General features: G+C 43.4%; 1 protein-coding gene across 5 annotated transcripts in view; it reads left to right on the top strand.

Moving 5' to 3' along the window:
* The window catches only part of LOC133631474 (liprin-beta-2-like), a 126,809-nt gene that overhangs the window by 40,262 nt on the left and 73,115 nt on the right, over positions 1–13,432 (top strand). For 4 of the 5 annotated variants that reach the window (XM_062023689.1, XM_062023692.1, XM_062023691.1 and 1 more), the window contains 2 exons: positions 4,245–4,337; positions 7,195–7,379. In XM_062023689.1, the coding sequence (XP_061879673.1) occupies positions 4,256–4,337; positions 7,195–7,379 (267 nt within the window). In that variant the 5' untranslated portion in view covers positions 4,245–4,255. Of the gene's footprint in view, positions 1–4,244; positions 4,338–7,194; positions 7,380–13,432 lie in introns of those variants that run through there. The other variant, XM_062023694.1, reaches the window with a different exon arrangement.

Consider the following 13,432-nt stretch of genomic DNA (forward strand, 5'->3'; position numbering starts at 1 on the left):
GCACTGTGGATGTAACAGTCTCATGCTGGTAGCGTTAGTTCTTGCACTGTGGATGTAACAGTCTCATGCTGGTAGCGTTAGTTCTTGCACTGTGGATGTAACAGTCTCATGCTGGTAGCGTCAGTTCTTGCACTGTAGATGTAACAGTCTCATGCTGGTAGCGTTAGTTCTTGCACTGTGGATGTAACAGTCTCATGCTGGTAGCGTTAGTTCTTGCACTGTGGATGTAACAGTCTCATGCTGGTAGCGTCAGTTCTTGCACTGTGGATGTAACAGTCTCATGCTGGTAGCGTTAGTTCTTGCACTGTGTATGTAACAGTCTCATGCTGGTAGCGTCAGTTCTTGCACTGTGGATGTAACAGTCTCATGCTGGTAGCGTTAGTTCTTGCACTGTGGATGTAACAGTCTCATGCTGGTAGCGTTAGTTCTTGCACTGTGGATGTAACAGTCTCATGCTGGTAGCGTTAGTTCTTGCACTGTGGATGTAACAGTCTCATGCTGGTAGCGTCAGTTCTTGCACTGTGGATGTAACAGTCTCATGCTGGTAGCGTTAGTTCTTGCACTGTGGATGTAACAGTCTCATGCTGGTAGCGTTAGTTCTTGCACTGTGGATGTAACAGTCTCATGCTGGTGGCGTTAGTTCTTGCACTGTGGATGTAACAGTCTCATGCTGGTAGCGTTAGTTCTTGCACTGTGGATGTAACAGTCTCATGCTGGTAGCGTCAGTTCTTGCACTGTGGATGTAACAGTCTCATGCTGGTAGCGTTAGTTCTTGCACTGTGGATGTAACAGTCTCATGCTGGTGGCGTTAGTTCTTGCACTGTGGATGTAACAGTCTCATGCTGGTAGCGTTAGTTCTTGCACTGTGGATGTAACAGTCTCATGCTGGTAGCGTCAGTTCTTGCACTGTGGATGTAACAGTCTCATGCTGGTAGCGTTAGTTCTTGCACTGTGGATGTAACAGTCTCATGCTGGTAGCGTCAGTTCTTGCACTGTGGATGTAACAGTCTCATGCTGGTAGCGTTAGTTCTTGCACTGTGGATGTAACAGTCTCATGCTGATAGCGTTAGTTCTTGCACTGTGGATGTAACAGTCTCATGCTGGTAGCGTTAGTTCTTGCACTGTGGATGTAACAGTCTCATGCTGGTAGCGTTAGTTCTTGCACTGTGGATGTAACAGTCTCATGCTGAAGGAACTACTCAGTGTTGTGCATGGCGTGAGCGGGTTTGGACTTTGTCAACATCGGCCACCACCTCAAAGCTGTCTAGTGGGCATTCTAGGATGGAGTCAGCTCTATTAATCAGTTGATGAAGTGTGTTCCTGTCTCTGACCATGCTGTCTCTGACCATGTTGTCTCTGACCATGTTGTCTCTGACCATGCTGTATCTGACCATGTTGTCTCTGACCATGCTGTATCTGACCATGTTGTCTCTGACCATGCTGTATCTGACCATGCTGTCTCTGACCATGCTGTCTCTGACCATGTTGTCTCTGACCATGCTGTCTCTGACCATGTTGTCTCTGACCATGCTGTCTCTGACCATGTTGTCTCTGACCATGCTGTCTCTGACCATGCTGTCTCTGACCATGTTGTCTCTGACCATCAATCAATCAGAGCTTTATTTGTCCATTCTTAACATGTACAAGACACATAAGAACTGAAATTACATTTTCGGCACAATCCCGCTAAGAGCAGACATACGTTACAGGGAGACAAGACGGGACCGCCAACGGATCAGCCACTTAGGGCGCTCCTTAAAAAGGTGGGAAAAAGGTGACATTGGGGAAGGGGGGAAGAGTAAAAAAAATATCAGTCTGAGGCTGGACCCTCAGGAATGGTCCAGACTGAGTCCGAGGAAAAAAACCTCACATAGCATGGCACACATAAACATGGTACATGTAATCACAACAACTCGCAACAGAGTCATCCAACAGGACTTTGGAGGCCGGCAGCTGCTGTTGAGCGCTACTCAGCCCCCACAACCCCGGAGGAATTAAGCAGTGGTGAAGGCGTTGATTTGGGGAGGGGTGTGTGCGTGCATGTATGCCCAATTAACTTGGGTGAGATGTTGGAATTGTCTTTATGGGCCGAGGCCGGCCCCAAGAGTTCAAGAGTTCAAGAGTCCGACCCAGGTGCTTTTGAAAAAAAAGGGAAAGGTCAAAAGCGTCCATCTTTGAGGAGTCCTCAGGGGAGTGTTTTCAAACAGCCTGTTCCTCAAGGCCATTCGAGGGAGTCAAATCGTAGATTAAGATGTTGTTTTTTCTTCGAGCAGTCAAAACAATGACATTCCTGCTCTGTATGCTGGCTCTGACAATTCCAATTTATTCTTTCTCTAACTTCATCAAGATGGAATCTACCTTGCGATTCAAATCAGCAATCGCTCCAGTCTGTGATCCCACAGCACGACCCAATCCTTCCATTGCGTTGAACAGCCTGTTGGCCCCTTGAGTGGCTGCCATCGTCTTCCGAATTTGACGATACACCAGAGCAATGCCCAGCCCAATCAGCAAATGCCCTGCGATCACAGCTCCAAATAGGTAGATGTCTTCCACGTCCTCGATGGAAAGGACTGAGAGGCACATGATTCTCCAAGTATTCCAGGAATCTCTCACGTACCCCGCAGCAATGGTTCCATCAGGGCAGCCAGGCTCCCCCGAACCTCTTTTCCTTGTCGAAAAGACTGTGTCAATTGCGTCGAGAGTCCAGTTGATCAAATTCATTTTGATGTTTAGATTTGAGGACAGCTCAAGAAAAGAGGCTTCCAAAAGTTCGGACAAAGACAAGGACACAAGAAAGCAAGCGGGAAGGAGGAGGAGCAGGGAAAAATGCGACCACCCTCACCAAGAGGCAAGACAGAAAGAAAGACCATGCTGTCTCTGACCATGTTGTCTCTGACCATGCTGTCTCTGACCATGCTGTCTCTGACCATGTTGTCTCTGACCATGTTGTCTCTGACCATGCTGTCTCTGACCATGTTGTCTCTGACCATGCTGTCTCTGACCATGCTGTCTCTGACCATGTTGTCTCTGACCATGCTGTCTCTGACCATGTTGTCTCTGACCATGTTGTCTCTGACCATGCTGTCTCTGACCATGTTGTCTCTGACCATGCTGTCTCTGACCATGTTGTCTCTGACCATGCTGTCTCTGACCATGCTGTCTCTGACCATGTTGCAGCAAACAATGGCACAGAACACAGCAGAAGGTGCGCAGGAGTGACCCGCACACCCCGAAAGACCTGTCGCCTCAAGAGGTGTCAGCGACATTCACCCTTCATGCACAGAGCCTTTGAATTGTGAAAGTACTTTTGACTACATAGAGTTGAAGTACCATTGACTACATAGAGTTGAAGTACCATTGACTATATAGATTTAAAGTACAATTGAGGACATTGATTTTTGAGTACCATTGGGTACATTGAGATTGAAAAGTGTATGTCCATCCTAGGGGGTTAGTGCATGTGCCTCACAACACGAAGGTCCTGGGTTTGATCCCGGGCTCGGGGCCTTTCTGTGTGGACTTTGCATGTTCTCCCCGTGACTGCATGGGTTCTACTCCGGCTTCCTCCCACCTCCAAAGACATGCACCTGGGGATAGGCCCCTCCCACCTCCAAAGACATGCACCTGGGGATAGGCCCCTCCCACCTCCGAAGTCATGCACCTGGGGATAGGCCCCTCCCACCTCCAAAGACATGCACCTGGGGATAGGCCCCTCCCACCTCCAAAGTCATGCACCTGGGGATAGGCCCCTCCCACCTCCAAAGACATGCACCTGGGGATAGGCCCCTCCCACCTCCAAAGACATGCACCTGGGGATAGGCCCCTCCCACCTCCAAAGTCATGCACCTGGGGATAGGCCCCTCCCACCTCCAAAGACATGCACCTGGGGATAGGCCCCTCCCACCTCCAAAGTCATGCACCTGGGGATAGGCCCCTCCCACCTCCAAAGTCATGCACCTGGGGATAGGCCCCTCCCACCTCCAAAGTCATGCACCTGGGGATAGGCCCCTCCCACCTCCAAAGTCATGCACCTGGGGATAGGTTGATTGGCAACACAGCTAGGATAGGCTCCAGCACCCCCCGCTCCCCCCAGAGGGACAAGCAGTAGAATATGGATCTTATTACATTTAAAATGTAATAATGTTGTTGTAAATCTGATGATCCAGCACATAAATATCGTCCCAGAGAACAGAATTTGTTTGCACTATTAAATTATTTCCATATTCTTTCTGTTCTTCTTTCAGTCTGAGGAGTAATGTTAGCCACCGTTACCATGGAAACAGAGGCCAGTCACATGCTAGAGGCAGCCCTGGAGCAGATGGATGACATCATTGCAGGTATGGACCACCAACACCAACCATCTACACTTCTGAGCATTAACAATCTGACAACTCACAATTCCATTTCATTCAGATTCTTGCTTGACGATCTGATTCAGAGTCAATTCTTGATTCAAAATCATTCATGCACTATATTATTTGCTATATAAATGATTTTTTAAAAATGGAAAGAGGTTACAGTTTAGGAAAGCTCTTCTGGGCTTGTATGAAACATACATGCAGCATTTCATTTCTTGTGCGGCCCGGTACCAATCGGTCCACGGACGGGTACTGGGCCGCGGCCCGGTGGTTGGGGACCACTGCATTACAGTATTTTGTATAGTATCTCCATGTGGTGACATCCATTACAGTATTTTGTATAGTATCTCCATGTGGTGACATCCATTACAGTATTTTGTATAGTATCTCCATGTGGTGATATCCATTACAGTATTTTGTATAGTATCTCCATGTGGTGACATCCATTACAGTATTTTGTATAGTATCTCCATGTGGTGACATCCATTACAGTATTTTGTATAGTATCTCCATGTGGTGATATCCATTACAGTATTTTGTATAGTATCTCCATGTGGTGACATCCATTACAGTATTTTGTATAGTATCTCCATGTGGTGATATCCATTACAGTATTATGTATAGTATCTCCATGTGGTGACATCCATTACAGTATTTTGTATAGTATCTCCATGTGGTGACATCCATTACAGTATTTTGTATAGTATCTCCATGTGGTGATATCCATTACAGTATTTGGAGAGGTGAAGTGGGACTAAGTAGGACATCACTGAAGCCTAGGTGAGACTTGTACATAACAACCACTTCTCTCATCACACATAGACAATTCATCCTCTCATTCACATCTGTCATCATTTGTAAGAAGTAACCACAGATACATTCCACAGCTCACATGTCATACTGTACATGAATATAAGACACATCAAGTTGTCATGTGTGCAGCTTTGATTCACTTTTCAACTTCTACTGTGTATGGACAATAGTCCCTTTGACTTCTCATTCCTTTATAGCTTTTTATCAAAAGGCTAATTGTGCAAAAAAGGTTTGACATGCTACACTGCCCCCTGGTGGGTATGCTACACTGCCCCCTGGTGGGTATGCTACACTGCCCCCTAGTGGGTATGCTACACCGCCCCCTGGTGGGTATGCTACACTGCCCCCTGGTGGGTATGCTACACTGCCCCCTAGTGGGTATGCTACACCGCCCCCTGGTGGGTATGCTACACTGCCCCCTGGTGGGTATGCTACACCGCCCCCTGGTGGGTATGCTACACTGCCCCCTGGTGGGTATGCTACACCGCCCCCTGGTGGGTATGCTACACCGCTCCCTGGTGGGTATGCTACACCGCCCCCTGGTGGAAGCCTGTGTGTTTCAAGTGAACTAGACATAGTGCTTCAAAGTTGAAGTTCAAGTACCACTAATAGTCACACGCACACTAGGTGTGGTGAAATTACCCTCTGCATCTGACCCATCCCCTTGTTCCACCCCCTGGGAGGTGAGGGGAGCAGTGAGCAGCAGCGGTGGTCGCACTCGGGAATCATTTTTGGTGATTTAACCCCCAATTCCAAAATGTTTAAATGATGTCAAAATGGAACAGTCTTTATTTTTGCAGGACTAATCAGTGATGATGTCATGCTTTTCAGTTGAGGATTTTGAGTGGTTGTTTGTGCAAGGTGTCCAATGGTCTCTGGGTGGCTTTGCTATACAATATTTCAAAAAGCATCAAAATACATTTGAGCTGCCTCTACTGTCAACACATTTGATGTTGTACTTGAGACTACGCCACATGTCTTTTTAAGGCTCTAAAATGACACCCACATAGCCATATTCAATAACAGTTTGCATTATTTTCCCTTTTACTGTTATGTTTGGAAAAGATGACGTTTTATATTTGTTAACATAGCTCATTGTTGTTGTTTTATTAATGTTTAATGTGAGACATGTGGCCATCTTTTCCAGGGCTGCTGGAAGTTTATTGGCAGGCGTTTCAGCGTCTTTTCCCCAAGTAGAAAGAAGCGTGTCATCTGCAATCATCTGGATATTAACATCTGGATGTTAACATCTGGATATCAACATCTGGATATTACCATCTGGATGTTAACATCTGGATATCAACATCTGGATATTAACATCTGGATATTAACATCTGGATATTAACATCTGGATATCAACATCTGGATGTTAACATCTGGATATTAACATCTGGATATCAACATCCTCACATGCAGATGGCAGGTGCTTTACATACGGGGAAAACAGAAGCAGCCGATATTAGAGCCTTGTGGCAGCCCAATATCAGTAGCAGTGATACTGGATGTAGTGTTATCCATACAGACCCGATACTTATGACATGGATAAATGATGAGTTCACGTAAACTAACACCCTCCCCGGATTGCTAATAATCAAATGTAAACAATCAAATGCAGATACTTTTTCTTATGCCTTCTGATCTCTCTCTCTCTCTCTCTCTCTCTCTCTCTCTCTCTCTCTCTCTCTCTCTCTCTCTCTCTCTCTCTCTCTCTCTCTCTCTCTCTCTATGTCCACTACTTGCTGTCCATATCCTACCCCCCCCCCTCCACACCCCTGATTGTAAATAATGTAAATAATTCAATGTGATTCACTTGTGTGATGACTGTATAATGATGATAGTATATATGATAGTATATATCTGTATCATGAATCCATTTAAGTGGACCCCGACTTAAACAAGTGTAAAAACTTATTCGGGTGTTACCATTTAGTGGTCAATTGTACGGAATATGTACTTCACTGTGCAACCTACTAATAAAAGTCTCAATCAATCAATCAATCAATCAATCAATGAGCATGTACAGCATCCAAAGCAGCACAAGTGGAACTCTCCAATGGCGTCTACGAGCTGACTCCTGTGGTCCAGTTAGCCGAGGACCTGAAACGGGCTTTGGATCTTCATCCTCAGCAAGAAGCCAGAGAGCAGCTGAGAGAGAAGTTACCTGCAGGAACAGCTCAGACTCTCCAAGCCTGGCTTCATGGCCTTCCAGTGAGTACTGCGCTACTGTTTGTCCTCTCCTTCTCTGCTCTTCTTTTATTATCTACAATGGCCTCTTCAGTTAACACACAAGTGTCAAACTTAAGGCCCGGGGGCCAAATCCGGCCCGCCACATTATTTGATGTGGCCTGCGAAAGCCTGTAAATAATATGTGTTAATAAAATGCCCTTGAAAATCCGGGGGAGAAGATGTAAATCTCACGCCAGGCCGTACCCATAAACACTGCAGGTCTCCAAGGTGAACAGCCTCTGGCATGTTAGGGATAGGCTCCAGTGTCCCCCTTGTGTGTGGGGAGTACACTCAACATCAGCTGGGATAGGCTCCAGTGTCCCCCTTGTGTGTCAGGAGTACACTCAACATCAGCTGGGATAGGCTCCAGTGTCCCCCTTGTGTGTGGGGAGTACACTCAACATCAGCTGGGATAGGCTCCAGTGTCCCCCTTGTGTGTCAGGAGTACACTCAACATCAGCTGGGATAGGCTCCAGTGTCCCCCTTGTGTGTGGGGAGTACACTCAACATCAGCTGGGATAGGCTCCAGTGTCCCCCTTGTGTGTGGGGAGTACACTCAACATCAGCTGGGATAGGCTCCAGTGTCCCCCTTGTGTGTCAGGAGTACACTCAACATCAGCTGGGATAGGCTCCAGTGTCCCCCTTGTGTGTGGGGAGTACACTCAACATCAGCTGGGATAGGCTCCAGTGTCCCCCTTGTGTGTGGGGAGTACACTCAACATCAGCTGGGATAGGCTCCAGTGTCCCCCTTGTGTGTCAGGAGTACACTCAACATCAGCTGGGATAGGCTCCAGTGTCCCCCTTGTGTGTCGGGAGTACACTCAACATCAGCTGGGATAGGCTCCAGTGTCCCCCTTGTGTGTCAGGAGTACACTCAACATCAGCTGGGATAGGCTCCAGTGTCCCCCTTGTGTGTCAGGAGTACACTCAACATCAGCTGGGATAGGCTCCAGTGTCCCCCTTGTGTGTGGGGAGTACACTCAACATCAGCTGGGATAGGCTCCAGTGTCCCCCTTGTGTGTGGGGAGTACACTCAACATCCACTGGGATAGGCTCCAGTGTCCCCCTTGTGTGTGGGGAGTACACTCAACATCAGCTGGGATAGGCTCCAGTGTCCCCCTTGTGTGTGGGGAGTACACTCAACATCAGCTGGGATAGGCTCCAGTGTCCCCCTTGTGTGTCGGGAGTACACTCAACATCAGCTGGGATAGGCTCCAGTGTCCCCCTTGCAACCCAATGAAGATAAGTGGGATATAAAATGGATGGATGGAGCGGACTTTGCGGGGATAAAGAAATGATTTTTAAGAGTAGTAGATAGTAGTTTTGTTTACTCAGGACTTTATTTTGAAGTACATTTGACATTGAATGTGTCATTGTGTAGTAGTAGATTGTGTAGTAGTCATTATGTAGTAGTTATTGTGTAGTAGTCATTGTGTAGTAGTAGATTGTGTAGTAGTCATTGTGTAGTAGTCATTGTGTAGTAGTAGATTGTGTAGTAGTCATTATGTAGTAGTTATTGTGTAGTAGTCATTGTGTAGTAGTAGATTGTGTAGTAGTCATTGTGTAGTAGTCATTGTGTAGTAGTAGATTGTGTAGTAGTCATTGTGTAGTAGTCATTGTGTAGTAGTCATTGTGTAGTAGTAGATTGTGCAGTAGTCATTGTGTAGTAGTCATTGTGTAGTAGTCATTGTGTAGTAGTTATGTTGCCAAAGGAAAGCCTTCATTTCAGTTTGAAGATAGTCAAGTAAGTCTTACAAGACGAAGGAAGGAAGGAAGGAAGGAAGGAAGGAAGGAAGGAAGGAAGGAAGGAAGGAAGGAAGGAAGGAAGGAAGGAAGGAAGGAAGGAATCAGGAATGTGTGCTTTCTTGACATGACAGCTTTTTGCTGCTGTTGCCTTTGTTGTCCTGCAGAGGCCGCTGTGGTTCTTTCTTATTACCCCTAAGCCTTCTTTACAGTATTAGTAACCTTCTTTACAGTATTAGTAACCTTTTTTTACAGTATTAGTAACCTTTTTTACAGTATTAGTAACCTTCTTTACAGTATTAGAGCACAAGTAACCTTCTTTACAGTATTAGTAACCTTCTTTACAGTATTAGTAACCTTCTTTACAGTATTAGTAACCTTTTTTTACAGTATTAGTAACCTTTTTTACAGTATTAGTAACCTTCTTTACAGTATTAGAGCACAAGTAACCTTCTTTACAGTATTAGTAACCTTCTTTACAGTATTAGTAACCTTCTTTACAGTATTAGAGCACAAGTAACCTTCTTTACAGTATTAGTAACCTTCTTTACAGTATTAGAGCACAAGTAACCTTCTTTACAATATTAGTAACCTTCTTTACAGTATTAGAGCACAAGTAACCGTCTTTACAGTATTAGTAACCTTCTTTACAGTATTAGAGCACAAGTAACTAACATGTCAACTGTGAAGAGTCTCCTGTCATCAACATTACATCCATACTAGGGTGCTACCATATATATATCATTACCACAAATATATATAATAATACTTACAGTATATATATATATATATATATATATATATATATATATATATATATATATATATATATATATATATATATATATATATATATATATATATATATATATATATATATATATATATATATATATATGTGTATGTATGTATATATGTACAAGGGTCTTTCTTTTTTAAGTGTAAGGGTTAAAGACGTGCTTTGTAGTGGGAATGCACCCTGGAGGTGTCTTCTACTTTCTACTGTAGTCAAACACAGGAAGTACACACTTACAGACAGGAAGTATACAACATGAAGAATTAGTGATGGTGATTGAGCTTCACAGAGTGTACAGTGGTAAAGTACAGTTGTCAAGTACAGTAGTAATGTACAGTAGTCATGTACAGTAGTCATGTACAGTAGTAATGTACAGTAGTCATGTACAGTAGTCATGTACAGTAGTAATGTACAGTAGTCATGTACAGTAGTAATGTACAGTAGTAATGTTTCAGCAATGGCGAGCACCACCAATAACAAAGGTCCACAGGGACAGAAATGAGCAGCATTGTTATTTTGTAGCTTGACTTTTGACTTAGGATCAGGAACACATTCACCGCTTTATTATTGATAGTAACACAAAACACTTTGTTATTGATAGTAACACAAAACACTTTATTATTGATAGTAACACAAAACACTTTATTATTGATAGTAACACAAAACACTTTGTTATTGATAGTAACACAAAACACTTTATTATTGATAGTAACACAAACCACTTTATTATTGATAGTAACACAAAACACTTTGTTATTGATAGTAACACAAAACACTTTATTATTGATAGTAACACAAAACACTTTATTATTGATAGTAACACAAAACACTTTGTTATTGATAGTAACACAAAACACTTTGTTATTGATAGTAACACAAAACACTTTATTATTGATAGTAACACAAAACACTTTGTTATTGATAGTAACACAAAACACTTTGTTATTGATAGTAACACAAAACACTTTATTATTGATAGTAACACAAAACACTTTATTATTGATAGTAACACAAAACACTTTGTTATTGATAGTAACACAAAACACTTTGTTATTGATAGTAACACAAAACACTTTATTATTGATAGTAACACAAAACACTTTGTTATTGATAGTAACACAAAACACTTTATTATTGATAGTAACACAAAACACTTTATTATTGATAGTAACACAAAACACTTTATTATTGATAGTAACACAAAACACTTTGTTATTGATTGTAACACAAAACACTTTATTATTGATAGTAACACAAAACACTTTGTTATTGATAGTAACACAAAACACTTTGTTATTGATAGTAACACAAAAACTTTGTTATTGATAGTAACACAAAACAAAGTATTTGTTCTATCAAATAGCATATTTTCCCCTATGAGATTGTATAAGAGTTGTGTTGTTGTGTTAGCTTGTATAAGAGTTGTGTTGTTGTGTTAGCTTGTATAAGAGTTGTGTTGTTGTGTTAGCTTGTATAAGAGTTGTGTTGTTGTGTTAGCTTGTATAAGAGTTGTGTTGTTGTGTTAGCTTGTATAAGAGTTGTGTTGTTGTGCTCCACCAAATCATGTCTTCAATTTATCAACATGCATTTTGTTACACAGTCATGACATTCCTGCAGATCTAAAACATGAAGTCGTCATGCACACACACACACACACACACACACACACACACACACACACACACACACACACACACACACACACACACACACACATGCTGTACTGTACACACACGGGTATCCAACACGTTTAGCAGATGTTTGAGTTTGCATGTGTGTGTGCGTGTGTCTGTGTGTGCGTGCATGCATGTGCTTGTGTGTGTAAGTGTGTGCGTGGGTGTGTCTCTGTGTGTGTGTGCGTGCTTGTGTGTGTGTGTGTGTGCATGCTTGTGTGTGTGTGTGTGTTTCTGTGTGTGTGTGTGTGTGTTTCTGTGTGTGTGCATGCTAGCATGTGCTTGTACGTGTATGTGTGTGCTTGGGTGTGTCTCTGTGTGTGCGTACGTGCTTGTGTGTGTGTGTGTGTGTGTGTGTGTGTGTGTGTGTGTGTGTGTGTGTGTGTGTGTGTGTGTGTGGTGTGTGTGTGTGTGTGTGTGTGTGTGTGTGTGTGTGTGTGTGTGTGTGTGTGTGTGTGTGTGTGTGTGTGTGTGTGGAAGTGAGATTGGGCCAAGATGGACAAAACAAGCAACTCCTTTGACCAACACCCTCTTTCTGGACTCCACCATTTGGTGATTACACAGACAAGATCAGCAAGGAAGTTGTATTTATTGTAATTAAATACTTAGCAAGGAAATAGTATATGTTGTAAATACTAACCCCGTTTCCATATGAGTTGGGAAATGGTGTTAGATGTAAATATAAACAGAATACAATGATTTGCAAATCCTTTTCAAGCCATATTCAGTTGAATATGCTACAAAGACAACATATTTCATGTTCAAACTCATAAACTTTTTTTTTGTTGCAAATAATCATTAACTTTATAATTTGATGGCAGCAACACGTGACAAAGAAGTTGGGAAAGGTGTCAATAAATACTGATAAAGTTGAGGAATGCTCATCAAAGACTTATTTGGAACATCCCACAGGTGAACAGGCTAATTGGGAACAGGTGGGTGCCATGATTGGGTATAAAAGTAGATTCCATGTCATGCTCAGTCATTCACAAACAAGGATGGGGCGAGGGTCACCACTTTGTCAACAAATGCCTGAGCAAATTGTTGAACAGTTTAAGAACAACCTTTCTCAAGCAGCTATTGCAAGGAATTGAGGGATTTCACCATCTACGCTCCGTAATATCATCAAAGGGTTCAGAGAATGTGGAGAAATCACTGCACGTAAGCAGCTAAGCCCGTGACCTTCCATCCCTCAGGCTGTACTGCATCAACAAGTGTGTGTAAAGGATATCACCACATGGACTCAGGAACACTTCAGAAAGCCACTGTCAGTAACTACAGTTGGTCGCTACATCTGTAAGTGCAAGTTAAAACTCTCCTATGCAAGGCGAAAAACGTTTATCAACAACACCCAGAAACGCCGTCGGCTTCTCTGGGCCTGAGCTCATCTAAGATGGACTGATACAAAGTGGAAAAGTGTTCTGTGGTCTGACGAGTCCACATTTCAAATTGTTTTTGGAAACTGTGGATGTCGTGTCCTCCGGACCAAAGAGGAAAAGAACCATCCGGATTGTTCTAGGGTGAAAGTGTAAAAGGCAGCATGTGTGATGGTATGGGGGTGTATTAGTGGTCAAGACATGGGTAACTTACACATCTGTGAAGGCACCATTAATGCTGAAAGGTACATACAGCTTTTGGAGCAACATATGTTGCCATCCAAGCAACATTACCATGGACGCCCCTGCTTATTTCAGCAAGACAATGCCAAGCCACGTGTTACATCAACGTGGCTTCATAGTAAAAGAGTGCGGGTACTAGACTGGCCTGCCTGTAGTCCAGACATTGAAAATGTGTGGCACCTGCAATGTGAGAAGGGAGACTGT

The sequence above is a fragment of the Entelurus aequoreus genome, linkage group LG16, assembly GCF_033978785.1.
Source record: "Entelurus aequoreus isolate RoL-2023_Sb linkage group LG16, RoL_Eaeq_v1.1, whole genome shotgun sequence".
Lineage (NCBI taxonomy): Eukaryota > Metazoa > Chordata > Actinopteri > Syngnathiformes > Syngnathidae > Entelurus > Entelurus aequoreus.